A 20,763-nucleotide genomic window follows, 5' to 3' on the forward strand; every position below is an offset into this window, starting at 1 on the left:
TGGTGAGCGATATTGAGCGGTATTGAGATGAGTACTGGGATAGCTGCGATGCCACGACATGATGATAGGAGTCTTCCGCTGTAGCCTTTAGTTTATTTACTTTTCAGTTAGACAGTCGTTTGAGAATAATGTATCGCACTTTTAGTTGGTTTCGTGGATTGTAACTATTCGTTAAACTATTTATAATAAACGTTGTTTCGTTATTGTTGTTTGATTATCATTGCCTCGGGTAACCGAGATGGTAATGTCTTCATACCTGAGTGGTCCTGGTAAGGCACTTGGAGTATGGGGGTGTTACAGTGGTGGCCAACCGAATCACAAGAAAGGCAACCACAATCAGTCTAAGGGATTTTCTTCTGGGTCTGGGTTCAGTGCTGGGGCTTCCTTTGGGCGTGGCCGTGGAAGTGTGAGTAATAGTTGGGGAGTGACCTGCTATAGCTGTGGTGGTGTAGGCCACAAGAGACATGAGTGCACAAGTGCACCAGGATCTTTCCGGAGACTGCGCAGAGCTTCATGAGCAACAGACCGGCCGGATCATGGCCAAACCGGGGAAGTCGAGTTACAGTGGAGGCAACCGCAACGGCGGTAATTCTTATCGAAACCACCAGCGAACAACAACAACAACGATCAAGGGTCGGGTGCTAAGCCGACCACCTCGGCCAAGATCTTGTCTGGGGAGGTGGGCGAGAAGACCAAAGGGCAAGTTATTTATGATGGAGAAGAAAGCAGCTGAGGAAGATGCGCACGTTATCACCGGTACATTCCTTGTTAATGGTATTCCTACCTTTGTTTTGTTTGATTCGGGGGCTTCTCAGTCGTTTTTGTCTTCGAGTCATATTAAACAGTTGGGTTTGAGAGTATATGAGTCTGTTAGTGAGCAAGTTTTCATACCTTCGGATGAGTCTGTATCATGTGGGAGATTGTTTAGAGATGTATCTATGATAGTTGGGCAAGTTGATTTCCCTGTAGACTTGCTGGAGTTTCCTTTTAATGGTTTTTAGATGATAGTCGGGATGGATTGGTTAGGAAAGTATAAAGCTAAGATAGACTGTCATCAAAAGAAAGTGTCTTTAAGAGGTTCTAAGGGTGTTAGTGTGTCTTATCGTGGGTTTCTAGTCAAACCCAAAGTTAAGTTGATTGCAGCTGTCACCTTGAAGTCTTATCTGAGGAAGGGATGTCCTTTGATCTTGTGCCATGTGAGAGATGACCGGATAGAGAGTCCGACAGTTGATGAGATACCAGTGGTGGGAGAGTTTGCAGATGTTTTTCCCGAGGAGATTCCGGGGTTGCCACCGAAGAGGGAGATAGATTTCACCGTTGAGTTGAAGCCAGGGACGGGGCCGATCTCTAAGGCACCGTACCGTATGGGTCCTAAGGAGATGGAGGAGCTTAGGAAGCGATTGGATGATCTGATAGAGAAGGGATACATTAGACCAAGTGTATCGCCGTGGGGAGCACCAGTTCTTTTCGTAAAGAAGAAAGATGGGAGTTTGAGGTTATGCATAGATTACAGGGAGCTGAACCGAGTGACGATAAAGAACAAGTATCCTTTGCCAAGGATAGATGACCTGTTTGATCAGTTGAGTGGTGCATCAGTCTTTTCTAAGATTGATTTGAGGTCGGGGTACCATCAGGTGAAGATTAGAGAGGTGGACATACCAAAGACAGCTTTCACGTCGAGGTATGGCCATTATGAGTATGTGGTAATGCCGTTTGGGTTGTCTAATGCGCCAAAGCGATGTTTATGGATTTGATGAATAGAATCTTCGACGTTCTTGGACCAGTTTGTGGTGGTATTTATCGATGACATCTTAGTCTACTCTAAGACTAAGGAGGAGCATGAGGAGCATCTGAGGATCGTATTGCAGACTTTGAGGGATCATGAGTTGTATGCTAAGCTATCCAAGTGTGAGTTCTGGTTAGAGAAAGTTGCTTTTCTGGGGCATGTAATCTCGAAAGATGGGGTAGCTGTGGATCCGACGAAGATTGAGGCAGTGACAAAGTGGGAAGCACCGAAGAATGTTGCCGAGTTTAGGAGTTTCTTGGGTTTAGCTGGATACTACAGACGGTTCGTGAAGGATTTCTCCAAGATAGCTAAACCTATGACAGCGTTGATGAGGAAAGAGAACAGGTTTCGTTGAGATGAGAGTTGTGAGACGGCGTTCCAAACATTAAAGGAGCGTTTGACCACAGCTCCTGTCTTAGCATTACCTGAAGGGACCGAGAACTTTGAGGTTTATACAGATGCCTCAAAGAATGGGTTGGGATGTGTGTTGATGCAGAATGGTAAAGTGATTGCCTATGCTTCTAGGCAATTGAAGCCTTATGAGGAGAACTACCCTACTCATGATCTGGAGTTGGGTGCAGTGGTGTTTGCTCTCAAGATTTGGAGACATTACCTTTATGGAGCAATCTTTAAGGTATTTTCTGATCACAAGAGTCTCAAGTACATCTTCACGCAGAAGGAGTTGAACATGAGACAGAGGAGGTGGATGGAGCTGATTGGCGATTATGACATGGAAATCATCTACCATGAAAGGAAGGCCAATGTTGTTGCTGATGCTTTGAGTAGGAAGAGTGTACATTCTCTGTGTACAGCTCTATCCTTGATGAGACTGAGGGATGAGGTAGCGAGTTTTGGGATACATATGATGCAGAAAGAAGATGCCATGGGTGATATGACAGTACATCTTGAGTTTTATGATGATATTCGAGGTAAGCAGGCTTTGGATCCTAAGATAGTGGAGTGGAGAGCTGGAGTAGAGAAAGGGACAGTGTCCCGGTTTTCTATTCATACAGATGGTAGTTTGAGGTTTGATGGTAGGTGGTGTGTTCCTAATGATGAGGAGTTGAAAAAGACTATCATGACAGAGGCGCATTGCACACCATATTCAGTTCATCCAGGTGGAGACAAGCTATACAAGGATTTGAAGAAAACGTTTTGGTGGCCTGGGATGAAGAGAGAGACAGCTGAGTTTGTGTCCCGTTGTTTGACATGCCAGAGAGTTAAAGGGGAACAACGATGACCTCAAGGTAAGATTCAGTCTTTAGAGGTACTTGAGTGGAAGTGGGAATCCATTTCCATGGATTTCATTGTGGGTTTGCCAAAGAGTCAGCAAGGTAACAACATGATTTGGGTGATAGTGGATCGTCTGACCAAGTCAGCTCACTTTGTTCCAATGAAAGATACATGGACTAAGGCACAATTGGCTATGGCCTATCGAAAGAACGTGCTTAAGTTACATGGAGTCCCTAAGGACATAGTGTCTGACAGAGATGCGAGGTTTATATCGAGGTTTTGGAAGGAGTTGCAGGAATCGTTGGGAATAACTTTGAAGATGAGTACAGCATTTCATCCTGCGACAGACGGGCAGACTGAGAGAACAATCAAGACTCTTGAGGATATGTTGCGAGCTTGTGTGATGGATTTTGGTGGTAGCTGGGAGCAGAGGTTGGACTTGATAGAATTTTCTTACAACAACAGCTATCACACCAGTATTGGTATGGCACCGTTTGAGGCTTTGTATGGGAGGAGATGTAGGAGTCCAATCTGTTGGGACGATAGTCTTTGAGGCAAATGGTTTTAGGACCAGAGATGGTGCATGAGATGGTGGAACAGATTAAGATGATCGGGGAACGGATGAGAGCAAACAGATCGACAAAAGAGTTACGCAGATCTACATCGCCGGGACATAGAGTTTCAAGTTGGGGACAAGGTTCTTTTGAAAGTGTCTCCTATGCGTGGGGTTATGAGATTTGGGAAGAAAGGCAAGCTAAGTCAGAAGTTTATAGGGCCTTATGAGATCTTAGAGCGAGTTGGGGAAGTTGCTTATCGTCTGGCTTTACCAGCTGCATTAGAGAGAGTGCATAATGTGTTTCATGTGTCGCAGCTGCGGAAGTATGTGAGTGACCCGTCACATGTGTTAGAGGCAGAGAGCTTAGAGCTAGATGAGTCTTTATCATACCTGGAGGTGCCGAAGCAGATTCTAGACCGAAAGGTTAGAAAGACTAGGAGTGGTGAGACAGTTTTGCTTAAGATCCTTTGGTCTAACCACGAGACCGAGGAAGCTACATGGGAGCCAGAGGAAGCTATGAAAGAGCGTTACCCTTTCCTTTTCGATCAGGTATGTATGGTTACGGGGACGTAACCTTGTTTCTTTTAGGGGGGTAGCAGATGATCGCGAATAGTTTTAAGAGTCTTATACCCCTTTCATATGTTGTGTCGGTATGTTTGTCAGGACGAGTTGGGTTAGTATCATGTTTTATGTTGAATTTTGTTTGATGGTTGAGTCGGGAATGTTATGGGAGTACCTTTGTTTAGTAGTGGTTTGAACTTCGGGGACGAAGTTCCTTTTAAGGAGGGAAGACTGTAATACTCCGTATTTATAAGTCTTGGGGTACTCTATCGAGTAGGCCTTAATCTGTCGAGTAAGGGTAAGTGGCGTTTTAGAAAAGTTTCGACTGTTGGGTACTCGATCGAGTAGTCAGGGGCACTCGATCGAGTAAGGGGGTACTCGATCGAGTACCTTGGGTACTCGATCGAGTGTCCGGTTTTACGGGGAGTTTTCTCGGGTTTTGTTAATTATGCGATTAAGGTATTTAAGCTTCGTCGTCGTTATTCTAAATCACTTTTACAAAACCTAAATTACTGTTTAAGAGAGAAAGCAAACAAGTTCATCTTCTTAATCGCATTCTTAGCAATTCCCGGAGTTCAGACGGTCAGTTCTTGTCGTTGATTATACCGTTGAGTTCCTTGCGTCGAGGGTAAGATCTATATACCCTTTTTATTGTCTTTCCTTTGATTTGGTTAAACCCTAATTTAGAGATTAGGGGTTTTATGTGTAGTATGTGATTTGGTAGCCTCTATGTGTTGTATGATAGGAGGAGGGTTCATAGAAGAGGCTTTTTTACTCAGCAGTAGAGACCGTCTGATTGTGTGCATACCAGGTAGGATTTCCTACTCAGTATTAGTCCCATAATGGGATATTGGTTGATGTGTTGTATTTGGTTGTTTGATATAATAATTGTACTGTAATTGTGGTTGTGATCGTTGTTGATGGTTCGCGAGGCGTGGCCTTGGGCCGAGTGGGGTCACTTGCGGGGAGTGGCTTCACGCCCTAGTTTCGCTTTCAGCGTGGAACCCGCCACAGAAGGGATGTGCACATTAATGGACAGGGTTCTCACTATGTGGAGCGGGGATTTGGTGGGTACGGTCATGCGGTCCCCCATCGGCGGGCTGGTCCAAAGGACGATCAAGATTGAGATGATGGGAATTGGTTGGTTGTGTGTGTGTGTGTGTGATTAAGTGCATGTCTGTTTATCTTATCATTGTTGTTTATATTGATTGTGTGATTAGTACTTGACCCGGTGTTGTTTTGTAAACTGCGGTGATCCATTCGGGGATGGTGAGCGAGATATTGAGCAGGTATTGAGATGAGTCTTGGGATAGCCGGGATGCCACGACATGATGATAGGAGTCTTCCGTAGCTTATTAGTTATTTACATTTCGATTAGAACATATCAGTTTGAGAACATGTATCGTACTTTTGGTTTGGTTTTGAGGATTGTAACTATTCGCTAAATTATTTATAATAAACGTTGTTTCTTCATTGTTGTTTGATTATCATTGCCTCGGGTAACCGAGATGGTAATGTCTTCATACCTGAGTGGTCCTGGTAAGGCACTTGGAGTATGGGGGTGTTACACTTTTTGTCCCATGGCAGTCAAGAAATGCTGAAAGGTCCATTGGAATGAGATGTCATCCTCGTGTAACAGGAGACAACCGGCAAACAACACCGACTTTCTGTGGTGATTAACACCTATGAATGGTGTAAAAACCATATCATACTTGTTGGTTAAAGTAAGTAGGGTCGAAGCTCACAAAGATCCCCAAAGAATGAGTAGTTTCTAATACATGTAGCATCAGCCCAAAAGAATTTTGTTAGACGGTTTTGCGGATCAACATCATAGGCGAAGTAAAACTGGGGTTGGGTCGCTTTGAGTTTCTCGAGTCGATCGATGAAAAGGTCAGCATCTCGTAACCCAATGTAGCACTTGATATCTCTTTGAAAGTTCTTAAAATCTATCAATGTAGCACCGATATTTTCATACCCATTGACAAGTTCCTTAACCTGTCTAAAGGTCAATCCAGCGCCAATATTCAACTTGGAGTTGTCCAAGATAAGCGTCTTCCTGAACATATCAAGGGATCGTGAAATCTTATCGAGATCTCTCGTTACGACAGAGGTGAGACGATGATTGTGGACTTGAAAAACTCGTCAATCATAGTTTGGGCCATCAAGGCCATGTAGATGGGCAAATCGACGTACGCTCGGCATCCAATTCTTGTGATTTTAACTCGCCGTGTAACTGAACTAGCTGTGGACGAACCATCACCCATATTCTCATTATCCTTGGTTCCGGGACGCTGTTTGTTTGGTTTAGATTCCCTGAACCCTTGACGGTTGCAGACTACGAATTTTTGGTGTGCAACACCACCTCGTAGTGTTTTCGTACTGTGCTTCCGAGGGGTAAATCCACATGCCCGAGCATAAACCTCGTAGAACTTGATTCCAGCCTCAAGGGAGGCGAAAACTGCACCAATGGTAGGTCTAAACTTGTGCTCAACCACACGCATCCAGCGCTCACCTCCATTAGGCGTGTGAGATAGAACAAGCTGATTATTTGGTTGAGGATTGGGTTGCTCTTGGACAATTGGCGTAGAATGGGGTTGAGTGACAGTACTTGAGTCTGTAATACAAAAAGGAAAATACGAGTATTAGTGACCTGAAATACAACGGTGGTATTACAAAGAGTAACATTGTTACAGTATGACAATGTAGTGACATAAGGATGGATGGGAGAACAGGAAATATGCGAAGTGGCTGGACTACAATTTAGAACAAGAAACTAAAGTACATTGAAGTAACAATTAAGAACAAGAGGACATCCGTATGGTACAAAGATATGTTATATGTGCAATGGAAATGAATATATGTGATTGTGTTACGGAACATTGATATTGTAACAATGTCGAGCCTGTAAGCATTGACATCGTAACAGAATATACAGACAGGGGAACAAGAATATACAAGACAGGAAAAGAGGTCAAATATAATGAAATTTGACCTAAATTGAACGAGAAAATCAACAAATACAAGGATATTTGACCTAATATTTAAGACAAAAGCAACTACGAGTATAATCAAAGGAAAGGAGACCGTAAATTGAAGTAGAAGTGAACGGATTTCATTAAAATTGAAGCAAACAGAAAATCGATTAACCTAAAAAACTGAAAAGCAACAGAATAAAGACAAATTAATCAAAATTGACGGAATGTGACGATAAAGCAACTGCGATTGTAAGCGAAAGCGAGGAAAACGCAAATATGAAAATTCGATAGGAAAAACAACAAATACAAGGAGATTGCACCTAATATTTAAGAGAAAAGCAAATACGAGAATAATCAAAGGAAAGGAGACCGTCAAATTGAAGTAGAAGTGAACGGATGTCATTAAAATTGAAGCAAACATAAAATCGATTAATCTAAAAAACTGAAAAGCAACGGAATAATGAAATTACAATAGCGAATGATCAGCGACATAGAATCCAGATGAAATTGCGAAAAGGAAAACTGAAAACGAAAGGATTACGGAAATTACCTTTTTGCATGTTAATGTCGGTAGAATCTGCATCCATTGTAGCAACGAGAACCTGGAAAACACACGAATTTGATTGATTTGTGAATGAATTGATAAAAGCGAGTAAAAAACAGGAACCTAGGGTTTGTTTGCTTGATTCAGAGGATTATTTTCGACTTAGAGAGAGAGAGATAGAGAAAGCGAGGAAAAGAGACGGAGGAGAGAGAAAGTGAAACTGAATTATGAGAGACAGGTTTGAATTCTAAGCTTTTATACGTTTGTTATAATTTCTGAGATTTAATCTCAGCCGTTGATTAGGAGTAGATCTAATGGATGAGATTAAAATGCTAGACTCACCTAAGATACCTAGACTCACTTGATGCAATTTCTATACATATATATATATATATGTACATATATATATATATATATATATATATATATATATATATATATATATATATATATATATATATATATAGAGAGAGAGAGAGAGAGAGTCGGGATCCGGTGAGAACTCCTAAATATTTGAGGATTGAGTAACGAATGAAATATCACATCATATACAAAACAATATCGCGAGGAAAATTGACAAACAAAACCACATAAAACTCCCAAAATCGCATAATCGTTTCTCTCTCTAAAAAATCCAAAATCAAGCTAAAACATTTCAAACAAAAATATATCACAATCCTCCCAAAAATCTCACAAAAAAATGCGAAAACCTAAAAATTCAAACACGATTTTAACTGTATTTCAACATCCTAGATTTATTCATTCATTAGATTGAATAATCTCACTAAAAATCGTGCAAAAATCGTTGAGGTACATTTGTTTCTCGTTTTCTTTTATTTTGGCGATTTTATTTCAACTTATGTAGTGTTAAATTGATTTTACATGTTAATTTTGTTCGAAGTTAGTGTATGTATGTTGAATTACATGAATTTAATAGGATTAAATCAAAAAATTGAACTAATCTTCAAGTTATTTGGTGTACTTTCATGTTCTTCTTTGTAAATTTCTAAATATTTTACTTATAAATGATTTTAAACGTTTTTTGTTCATAATATCGACACATTGAATCAATTATTATCATCAATTGAAGTTGTAGTTGTTTATAAGATGTCTTTTTTTGTTTTAATCGCTAAAATTAGGGTTTAATATTGATCGATTGTGAAAATTAGGGTTCAACATTGTTTAATTGCGAAAATTAGGGTTTCATATTGTTTTAATCGCGAAAATTAGGGTTTAACATTGTTTAATTGTGCAAAAATATAGTTTCATATGATAGAATTGAAGTAATCGTTTGTGTTCAGTAAAATGAGTAATGTCGAATTACATGTTGGCTATGATAACGGAAAACGTGTGATACTGTTGTTTGTATGATGTTATATTGAATGTGAAGTTTAGTGGTACTCTATTTTCATACATTTTGGCAGGTTGACTACATAATTTAGTTGTAAAATGTCATCAAGGCACTAAAACGCTATAATATGGTGTTTTCGTAGTAAAATGTCACTAATTTGCAGTAAAATAATGTAAAATGTAGCTGTAAATGCTGTAATATGGTGTGTTTTTTATATTTGTGGTCTTTTCTTTTGTTTGAAAGATGATACTAAGATGATGTTTTGTACTTTGTTTTCCTTTTTTTGCAGATTTCTTCGCTTTTAATTTGGAGGTTACTTAAGAGCATGTGTGCATGCTGGCGGAGTCTATAGTGCATGATCAACTAAACAAATCATGCTTTTTTATTCATTTCTCTTATAAAGACAAATTCTTTATTCTTAGATATCGTTCCAAGCGGTTGTAAATTTGTATTTTTTTTTCCATTTTTGAGTTGGAATGTAAAATAATGGTAACAAAATTATAGTTGTATCAGGATTTGCCTTTTTTTATGTTATTAAATGAAAAATATATGGTTTCTAAAGTGTTTCATTTTTTTGGTAAACAATATCACACGTTTGTTTTAACAATATCACAAGTTTTAGTAAACAATATCACGCTTAATTATAAAAAAATATCACCTTTCATGACACAATATCAAATGACTTTGAGAACAATATCACACTATTAGTTTAACAATATCATAAGATGTGGTAAACAATACCACATTATTGGATTAACAATATCACAAGATGTGGTACACAATATCACATTACTAGCTTAACAATATCACAAGATGTGGTGAACAATATCGCCCTTATTGTGTTAATAATATCAAATGACTTTAAGAAACAATATCACAGCATATAAAATAAAATATCATTGCTGATTCTAAACAATATCACAAAATTACAACAACAATATTAATTTATAACGACTACAACAGATTACTATCCTTCCAAAATTACATCAATCAGTGCATATTCAATTAAAGTTTTGTCAACACAATCTGAGTACACAGATTAGTTCCTTTCTCTTTCTCTTCCTCTACCTCTACCAATTTCTTTTTATTATCCTTTTTGGCATCTTTTTTCAGCACAATCTTCAACTTCTTACTTGACGGTTGTTCAACCTCAACTTGTTTTAAACACCAAGATGTACTTTTCATACAACCATTTCATGACCATGACTCAAGTTAATGCCGCCACCTGACTATCTACTCAACTTTCAAGAACTCAATTACATCAAACCATTAGTACGACACTAATGACGAATATCAGGAGACTTCATATCCTCTTGGAAAGTAACACTGATCCTTAGCGTTATTTCTGACTTGGTTTTATCAATTAGCTTCTCTGGCCGCATCATGAGACTTCATATCCCCTTCAAAGTGGATCTTCCATTCTCAATAAGCAAACATGTGAGAGATATACAAGGATGCAAAGTAAAGCTCGTCAAGAGCAATGAACCATACTGTGTCGTGGCGTCTACTTCCACTTCATCGATGATCCATCTCAAAGAAAGAAAAGATGGCCGACAAATTTACTCCGCAGGATTCTTCACCTTTAAGCCGCTTAAATAACCTGGTCTATCCAATCAACAATCTAGTGGGACAAAGTCCAACCTATTGTACCAATAGAAGAAAGCGGATTAATAAAAACTCGAAATAACAACAATTACAACATCGTACAACATAATTACAAAGTGATTAAAGCGGAAAAACAACAACATTTACTACATTTTATAGCAAAACAAAAACATTATATAGCAAAAGAACTATATTACAACATTCTAGAACAATATTTTACAAAGATTTTACTTCAAAGCAACGACATTTTACAACAAAAATACCATATTACAACATTTAGAACAACATTTTACATCATTTTACCGCAAAACAACAACATTTTACTTGAATTTTACAAGATTTTTACAACACTACACGTAAAATTGGCATCGTTTTAACAAAAATTGGAGCATAAACAATGAGACCTTAATTTTCAGAAATACAACATACATAATTATAACGTGTGATACTGTTAAACATAACATGTGATACTAATAAGTATAAAGTGTGATACTAATTTACATTAATTAGCTAAACAACCATGTATTATATTATATTTTAATCCGTGATACTATCAAGAATGACATGTGATACTATTAAGGATAACGTGTGATACGGATTTACACTAATTAGTTGAACAATACAAGGTAGTTAGAAAAGGATGAACAACAAAGATAACTCATACAGAAATTGTTAATCGGTAATACTTGAATGAAAACTTGATTAAAACACAAATCCGAAGAAAATAATGCTAAATATAGTGAATATACAAAGAGAAGAAGAAGAATAAAGAATAAACATTAAACGAGATGATAAGAATACATCCATTAAAAGAATATAGGATCAATTAAAACAAAACTTATAATAGTTATGTTCAAATCATAGAAAAAGAGATCATAACAAGACATCAATTAAAACGAAACGAGATGATAAAATTACATCAATCAATTAAATTAAAAAGAAAAGTTGATAAAAATAGATCAGTTAAAAAAGAAATAATGACGATCAAAACAAACTTAAGTGCATATAATTCAATAACAAAATTAAAATTTCCAATAAAAAGGAGAGTGAATCATACCTGACAATTCAATTGCTAGAAGTAATGAAGAAAAAATCAAATTGTATAACTTGTATAAGAGGGAAAAAGTTGACGGCGAACAATTAGGTCGACGCAGGAACAACATCGCATAGAAAGAGAAAGAGAAAGAGTAGAGAGAGAAAGTGATTGAAAAAGAATGAATGAATGAGTGGCTGCTGGCTATTGAAGTATGTATATATATCAAATTGTAAAATGACGAATATACCCTTACTATTCCGCGCACATATCAGCCATTGATCTTTTAGATTTGACGGTTGTTATTTAATCCTCAATCCTCAATTATATACCTTATACTCACATGATCTCATTCCTATATATATATATATATATATATAGAGGCGGGATCTCGTAAGTTTGGTTCTTATGGTGAGTTTGTGATCACAAATCTAAACCATTAAATAAGAAGAATTGAAGGGCTGAGATTAATCGCGGAAAACAGAGTGAGAATTTGAGATTAAATAAATCTCACGCAGACCCAAACAAAATCACAGCCCCTATTAAAAAAATAAACCTCCCCCTCTCTCAAAAATGGCGACAACGACTCATCTCCGCCGCCGAACACCTTTCTCTCTCTTCAACTTCTCCAACCTCCGACATCTACGCGAACACCATCACCTCACCTTTCTTTGGGACGACGTCGTCCCGATTCTATATATTCATCGAGTTGCTGTGAATCGATGAGTTGACTCAGCCAATTACGATGCCCGATCCTATAGATCCGTTTGTACGACGCTACGACTAGTTGGAGCTTCGAATTTCGTCCGAGTTTCTCATGACTTGGTTGCCGTTTCTTTCGACAGATCATTGTCGGAGTTGTACACAACCTCTGTCTCATCGCAGTCGCTCTCTTTCTCGTATGTTTCTTCATTATTGTCTTTTTTAATTCATATTATAACCAATTTATTTCACTCCTGATAAACCCTTCTCGTTTGGGTACATGTAGATGGCTAAGACGAATGATGAGTAGCTTGCTTGCTCGTGTCAGAATTGTTTCAAGGAATTTCAGACTAACATCCATTCCACTCATTGGGCTCAAGGCCGGGCTGCTGCTACTAGTTGTCGAGGTAACAGGTGGAGAAACGGAGTTTGCGCCGAGGTGTTGATGGCAATTGAAGGTGGCGGATGTGACGGACTCAGAGTTGCTACCGTGGAGTCGAGCAGGTTGGCGCTGGTTTGGTGAAGGGCCGAGCTGCTGGTGTACTGAAAGATGATGGTGGACGAATTGATTGGTTGGGTTTAAGCCTCGCGTTGCGATGATGTCGAGGTTTTGGATTGTTAGTAGGATTTGATTGATGATAATAATTGATTGAAAATGAAGGTGAAATTGAAATTGAGAAGATGTGGGGTGGTGAAAATAAAGCCGGATTGCAGCTCATAGGCCGAATAGGGAGCACGGGGATGAGCATGTTCTTGTGGGTGGTTTGACGAGACGTAGTGGTAAATTAAAGGACCCTGCTCAGCAGCGTGGTTGGCAGGTGCATCATGGTGATGGAAGCTGGCCGGAGATGCGCCGAGGTGTTGATGGCTTTTGATTGGAATTGGTGTGCTCAGAATTTCTTATCAAGGCCGTTGGAACTGGTGAATAGTTCAGGGTGGCACTGGTAGTCAAAGTAATTCTTTTTTTTTTTTTGGTGTACGAAGGACCGGCATTTTTAAAGTCCCCGGTGGACCGATAACCGCATGATTTGCGCAGCCTAGGGTTCGAACACGGGACCTCTCAACTCCTGCCCATTGGCAAGCTTTGAAGGTTAAACCCGATGCCACTAGACTCGCATCACTTGGTTGGTAGTCAAAGTAATTCTGAGCCACTTATTTCATGCTGTCAAATTTTGTTTTATGAGTAGACTGGGCTTAGTAGATGTTACGAACTAATATTTACGGGTCTGTTGATTTTACTCAGTACTGTCTTGATTGCAGTCTGCAGTAGATGTTAAGTTTTTTCTGCTGGCGTTGGGCTCTCGGGGAGGCATAATGGTTTGTCTTAAATTTCCATCTGTTATATGTGGTCATTGGTTCAAAACAAAAATAATGACAAAATTGTGGTATGCGTGAGATATCGTCTCATGCAAAGTCAGTGTACCGTGTTTGTTTCATGGCATGATATCATCTCATGCAGCGTTGAGTTGGCATTTAGTAATATAGTCTTAAAAAACGGACTATTAACGCTTTTTATGCACACCACAATATGCTAACATAACACCAGAAATACTACAATAACATCGGAATAACACCAGAATAACGGCACAATAATACGTGGTAAAAAAGAGTAAAAAAAATCAAAGTAACACCGGAATAACATCACAATAACACCAAAATAACAATAACACCTGAATAACAGCACAATAACACGTGGTAAAAAAGAGTAAAAAAAAATCAAAGTAGTAAAAAAAATCAAAGTGTCCCCAGAATAACATCACAATAACACCAGAATAATATCACAATAACACGTGGTAAAAAAAAAAGAGTAAAAAAATCAAATAATAGCACAATAACAAGTGGTAAAAAAAAGAGAAAAAATCAAAGTAGCTAAAAAAATCTAAGTGACCGGAATAACATCACAATAACACCAGAATAACAATAACACCAGAATAATAGAACAATAACACGTGGTAAAAAAAGAGTAAAAAAAATCAAATAATAGCACAGTAACACGTGGTAAAAAAAGAGAAAAAATCAAAGTAGTTAAAAAAATCTAAGTGACCGGAATAACATCACAATCACACCAGAATAACAATAACAGTAGAATAACAGCACAATAACACGTGGTAAAAAAAATCAAAGTCGTAAAAAAAAAAAAATCAAAGTAAAAAAAAAAGCACAATAACAGCATAATAAGACGAGGCAGAAAAAAAAAGTAACATAATGAGAAAATTAGAGAAAAAGATAAGAACTTAAGAATAACATTACAATAAGAGTCTAGTACAAACTCACCATAAGAAACCAAACTCACAAGATCCCATCTCAATATATATATATATATATATATATATATATATATATATATATATATATATATATATATATAGAGAGAGAGAGGCGGGATCTCGTGAGTTTGGTTCTTACGGTGAGTTGTGAGTTTGGAAAATTTCAGCCATTGAATAATTAGAAATAGATGGCTGAGATAGAAATATAGATAAACATAACCCAACAGCAAAACACGAAACTACTGCTGAAAACATAACAAATTATCGAATTTAATCAATATGAATTCCAATCATAATAAACTTGATTTCGATCAAACCTTCTCTTTGTGACAATCGTCGTATCTGTTCTCTTAAATCTCAAATCCAATTACTCCACCGCACTTTTCAATCGATATTGGGTGACTGAGCTCCGGTTTTCGGTTGCTCCAATCGAGCACGGAGTCGGGTTCGGCGTTCAATATAATGGAACTTTGGAACAAAAGTTGATCTATTTTAACCAAATATTCATAATATGGGAGATTCATAGTTCTTTAATTGCTTAGGACAGTTAGGAGGATGGACAAGAATTGATTTTTCACGAAAGATTCATATTTAGGTTGGTTGGTTTGACTAAATACTTTCTTTCAGGTTTTTTTGTACAAGAATTTGTGTAACTGCTAATTGATTAAATAATGAAGTAGTTGGTGGTTTTTTGGTTTGGTTTATGTTGAATGTTATTATTGATGATTTTGGTTTGTGCAGCGAGTTTTCAGATATATTTGATTTGGAACACTTCAAGAGAGTACTTGCGGATGATGGTAAGTAGTACTCCGTATAATTGTATGTGCGAATATCAGACGGTCTTTCAAGAGATTAATAGTATTTGGCTACTTTGGTGTGTATTGCCAGGATCACTGGAACACGTTCATTGTAGAAGACGATTTCAGGTTCATATCAGAGAATGGATTAAACGCCGTTAGAATTCCTGTGGGATGGTGGATTGCGAGTGACCCAATACCACCTAAGCCTTTTGTAGGCGGATCTTTGGCAGCCCTGGATAATGCCTTCATTTGGGCAGAGTATGTACTGAGCATTGATCGTATTTTTTAAGTTTTAAGTACGCACTTTGACATTTGTTGATGATACCAAAATTATTCTGAACCTGTAGAAAATACGGCATCAAGGTGATTATAGACCTGCACGCAGCTCCTGGGTCGCAGAATGGTGATGATCACAGTGGTAGTAGAGATGGGTCTCTTGAAGTTGGGGAATTTTGATGTTAGTGTTGCTTCATTTGTGGAAATTGATGCAAGTATAATTGCAGGTTGGGAAGATATTACATTATATAAGCAGGTTTATAGGCGGATTTGCAATTGGTTTTGCAAGAGTATGGCAAATAAGTTTGGTTACACTATCTATTGTTCCTGCCAAGTGAGATTAGGTTCAATCTGTTTTGGGTTAGGAAGTTTAGAAAGCGTTACTGGACGTGTTATAAGACAAAATTTTAGTGCTGAAAGTGGGTTGATGTTTACTCGGTTACATGACTATCAATGGCCAATCAAGGGCACTTTTGATGAGGAGAATAGGCAGTATCGGATACTTGACATTGCGTATCATAATGGTCTCTTTTATGCATTTGAGTTGGTTAATTGGAAGGTTGGGGTTATCAATCCTAGGAAATCAGCCTCAATATCCTTCAAATTCATGGATGCCCCAGATTGTCTAGGTGAAACAATTGACAATACATACTCGATGTCGATTGATGGGGATAGCTACATTCTCGGTCATGTATACTTGGTGCCTTGTAATGGTCAATTGTATCTAATTATCACTTCCAGCAAAGTTGGGTCCGAAAAAGAGACATTATGTGTTCGTGTTAAAAGAAGGGGATAAAATTGAAGAGAACAAGTGGGAACGTGTGACGGTTAATTCAAGAATTGGTGCAAAATTTCGGTTTCGGTTACTCAAAGAGTATATATGTTGTAATAATTTAGAATAATACTCCGTAGCAGAATAACACCACAACAATAATGGAGTAACAACGCGTATAGGGAAAAAAAGGTAAGAAAATGAGATTTTAAAAAAAAAAATAACAATAACACAACAATAATAGCAGAATAACAGCACAATAACACTGGAGTAACAACACGTAAAGAAAAAAAAAGGTAACAAAATGAGAATTTTTTTAAAAAATAACAATAATAGCAGAATAATAGCAGAATAACAGCACAATAACACTAGAGTAACATCACGTAAAGGAAAAAAAAGGTAACAAAATGAGATTTTTTTTTTTTAAAATAACAATAACACTACAATAATAGCAGAATCACAATAACACCAGAATAACAGCACAATAACATGTGGTAAAAAAAAGAGTAAAAAAAAATAGTAAAAAAAATCAAAGTAACACCGGAATAACATCAAAGTAACACCAGAATAACAATACCATCGGAATAACAGCACAATAACACGTGGTAAAAAAAGAGTAAAAAAATCAAAATAGTAAAAAAAATCAAAGTGACACCGGATTAACATCACAATAACACCAAAATAACAGCACAATAACATGCGGTAAAAAAGAGTAAAATAATTAAAGTAGTAAAAAAAATCGAAGTTGTAAAAAAAATCAAAGTGACACCGGAATAACATCACAATAACAGCAGATAACAGTAGAATAACAGCACAATAACAGCGGACTAACAATAATAGCACAATAACACGTGGTAAAAAAAAAAAATCAAAGTCGTAAAAAAAATCAAAGTAACAGCAAAATAGCATCACAATAACAGCGGAATAACAATAATAGCACAATAACATGTGATAAAAAAAAAAAATAAGAGAAAAAAAAAATCAAAGTCGTTAAAAAATCAAGTTAAAAAAAAAGCACAATAACAGCATAATAACACGAGGTAAAAAAAAATAAGAGTGAAAAAAAATTCAAGCAAAACAAAATTTGGTACAAAAAGAAAAAGAAAAAAAAGGTAACATAATGAGAAAATTAGAGAAAAAAAAAATCAAAGTTGTAAAAAAAAAAACATAATAACACGAGGTAAAAAAAAGATAAAAAAATTAAAGTAAAAAAAAAAAAGAGTAGCACTAGAAAAAAGAGAAAATAAACTAAATAACAATGCTTTTATATGACAACTAAGATTAATCTTGACCACTCATCTCTAATTTAATCTAAGGGTTGAGATTCCCCCAACTCACAACTCACCATAAGAACCAAAATCACCAAATCCAATCTCTCTCTCTCTCATATATATATATATATATATATAGGATCCGGTGAGAACGATCACTCGGTGAGAACGAATAGGTAACCGTTAGATTAAACACACCACCGATCAAATTTAAAACCCCACGCTCTTCTATAACTTCCCTCGGTACATCTCCTACTCACAGTGTCACCGGAGCCAAAGTTCCGGCAAGCCACCACCGTCCGTACATTCGTACACCACCACTGGAGATACGCTAAACCACCACCGACCTTCTTCCCCTTTCCTCTAACCCCAATCTGTTGTCCTCAATCACCACTGTCGAGCAATCCGACCATCGCCGGAAGTATAGCCTGAATCGTCGGCGTGATGTTTCCAATGGCGACGGACCTGATTTCATTTGAATTCATTTTCCGTCTCACCGCCCTCTCCTTTCTTGGAAACCAGTCAATCTAACGACCTCATGACCTCCCCTTCTTTAATTTCGCATCCATTTTAATGTATCTACACAAAATTTTATTGTATCTAACCACTATTTTAATGTATCTAACATAGGTACACAAAATTATTTATTGGGTACATCAACAGTACCCTGAGATACATCAATATATAACTACATACCCTAATTTTGTTTAGTTCCAACAGTGTTACCGTAATAAATTTGATAATTGTGACGGAGAAAGCAATGGTGATGATAAGGAGGTCGGAGGAGATCTTTAGTGGTGCGAGGGTTGGTTGACGATGTTGATAGTGCTGGTGCTCCTGAAACGTATATGACGATGGTGATAGTGGTAGATACACTTGATTATGATGCCGGAGATGATGATGCCGGAGATGACGTCGCCGGAGTCTATCAGTGAGTCGTATCGCATGCTTACCTATCGAGAAACGAAAAACGTCATTTCAGTGCCGACATAGATAGACGGAACGACCGTTCTATTGCCAGCGTCTGAGTGTCCGAAGTAGGTGTTGACGACTGCTGGTGGTTGGTGATTGGCGGTGGCAGCTGCTGGCAGTGGTGGAGGTCTAGGGAGTTAAGGCCGTGATGGGTTGGAGTGATTTGTGTGAATGATGAAAATGTGGGTACAGTGTGAATGCAATGGTTTAATTAATTAATGTGTTCAACTTGGAGGTCCAATAACAGCCATTCGTTCCCTCTTATCCAAGTCTGTTGCAATGTCTAATACACTTTTCATATACATTTACCAAACTAAAGCTGAGAATGGCCTGGCAGGGACAGTAGAGTGAACAACGATGTTGACGTCTTTATACTTACACACGACGAGAATTTCAGCTTAAGCTCTTCGCCCCTTCCCATAACATCACCTCTCGTAAACTAGTTCAGTGGGATCTTATAGTTGTAATAGCTAGAAGCACAGCAGCCGCATAGACATGTATGTAAGCTTGGGAAGATTGACGCGATACCAAATGAGACCTAAGGAAAATAATTCGAGAATGAACCTATATTGCAATTGACTCGAATTAAATTGTTGCATTCCAGAATGGATCAACTCAAAAATAATCAGAGCAAAACTATTCGAAGACCCCTAAATTTTCCGAAATAAATAAGTTGAAATTACGGCCAAATTAACCTACATAACAAATAAACACTCCAGAGATGACACAACTTCACAGGAAATAGGAGCTACCAAAGTGTCATATACCTGAACGACTGACCTAAACTGATTGAATCCTTACTGAATTTGAATGAATAGAATTGAATGCCAGCTGCATATGTATGAAGTATAGCAGGCTGCTATCCAAGCCGACTACTACTAGATGGACTTCAAATGCAAGTAATTTCTAGCAAGCGAGAAGTCAATATACATTGCCTTGATTATAGGCAGAAAACCGTGTACAGGAATTTGTTATGTAGGTTGTGGGCTTGGTATTTCATAACTTCATGGTCGTACTTCATTGTCAGTTTTCAATTGGAAATTTCTTTAGTACATGAATTTCTTTATCCGACTATCATAGTTTTTTCTAAGCCAATTAGGCTCAATAAGCTAAGCTCCACGTGGATCAACCCATCCTCATTTTTCGGAAATGAGTTTGAACTCAACTGAATTAACACAACGATCTGGTCGTCTATACCTTTAAACCATGAAACAGGAAACATGTATGATAAAGTCACTAAAATAATGAAACTTGTATCATTGTATCAGATATGCGAATTTTAGCAACAAGAGCAAATGATGAAACAAACTGCAATCTAGTAGAGTATCATTTATACAGTTGACCAAAGAATGAAGCAAGTCTATTTGCTTGTTGTACTAATAATATTGGACTTTATCAATTGAAAAAATGAAACCATCTGAGCTGTTATCAGTGGATCTTCAGTATGCAGTGCTGCCGTGTAGTGAATGGAACTCACCCTTGCTAGGAAGGTCCGGAACCGAGATGAAATCCGCCCCATTCAAGTAGACCATATCACCAAGTTCACTCAGCTTGAACCTCAATGATAAGGTTATTTTCAGTCGTTTGCCTTTATCAAAGTAAACCTAAATTACTACTAACAAAATAGCTAGCGGTAAGTCAGGGTCGAATCCACAGGGAGGCGGTGATTATCTAGTTTGTTTATATTTAAATCTGTCTTAAAGTAACCAACTGTGGGGGTTTTGATTGTTTGTATGCTAACAGCTAATTGCAAGTAATTAAAAGACAAATAACAATAATATTAAAGAGTCTAGGGATCGGGTTCACTAGGTCGTCATCAAAGGGTAGAATTTAATTCATTGATTGAGCAATTTATATTGTTGAAAGTCATATGATCAGTCGATTCAATATTTCTTTTAGATCTAATTTAACATGCGATCACTATCATTAAATTATCTCTATTCAATTATCGTGGCCTATACTAGTCTTAACCCGGTCGGTGATAATCCTAGTTTATGCAAGACTAATTAATCAATTCTGATCAGTAATTAACTAATTAGAAGTAATACGATAATCAAAC

At 37.6% G+C, this 20,763-nt stretch overlaps 1 protein-coding gene and 1 long non-coding RNA gene across 2 annotated transcripts; one reads left to right on the plus strand and one right to left on the minus strand.

The window, feature by feature from the left end:
• Positions 1-5,855: 5,855 nt before the first annotated feature.
• Positions 5,856-7,698, minus strand: LOC141632437 (protein FAR1-RELATED SEQUENCE 5-like). The gene is made up of 3 exons (XM_074444982.1): positions 7,662-7,698; positions 6,276-6,750; positions 5,856-6,192 (listed from the first exon to the last, which is right to left on the minus strand). The coding sequence occupies exons 1-3, from the start codon at positions 7,696-7,698 to the stop codon at positions 5,856-5,858; spliced, it is 849 nt and encodes a 282-aa protein (XP_074301083.1).
• A 4,477-nt stretch (positions 7,699-12,175) lies between these two features.
• Positions 12,176-13,763, plus strand: LOC141626545 (uncharacterized). Its single transcript, XR_012536116.1, has 3 exons — positions 12,176-12,543; positions 12,633-13,293; positions 13,479-13,763. It is a non-coding gene; the product is annotated as an uncharacterized LOC141626545 (long non-coding RNA).
• The last annotated feature ends 7,000 nt before the right edge of the window (positions 13,764-20,763 follow it).

Source organism: Silene latifolia, chromosome Y (assembly GCF_048544455.1).
Source record: "Silene latifolia isolate original U9 population chromosome Y, ASM4854445v1, whole genome shotgun sequence".
NCBI classification, from domain to species: domain Eukaryota; kingdom Viridiplantae; phylum Streptophyta; class Magnoliopsida; order Caryophyllales; family Caryophyllaceae; genus Silene; species Silene latifolia.

Coding starts and splice junctions, on each gene's coding strand:
- LOC141632437 (XM_074444982.1), bottom strand. CDS start 7,698: ATGGATGCAGATTCTACCGACATTAACATGCAAAAAG. Junction 6,751..7,661: donor CGACATTAACATGCAAAAAG/GTAATTTCCGTA, acceptor TTTGTATTACAG/ACTCAAGTACTGTCACTCAA. Junction 6,193..6,275: donor GCCCAAACTATGATTGACGA/GTTTTTCAAGTC, acceptor TGATATGTTCAG/GAAGACGCTTATCTTGGACA.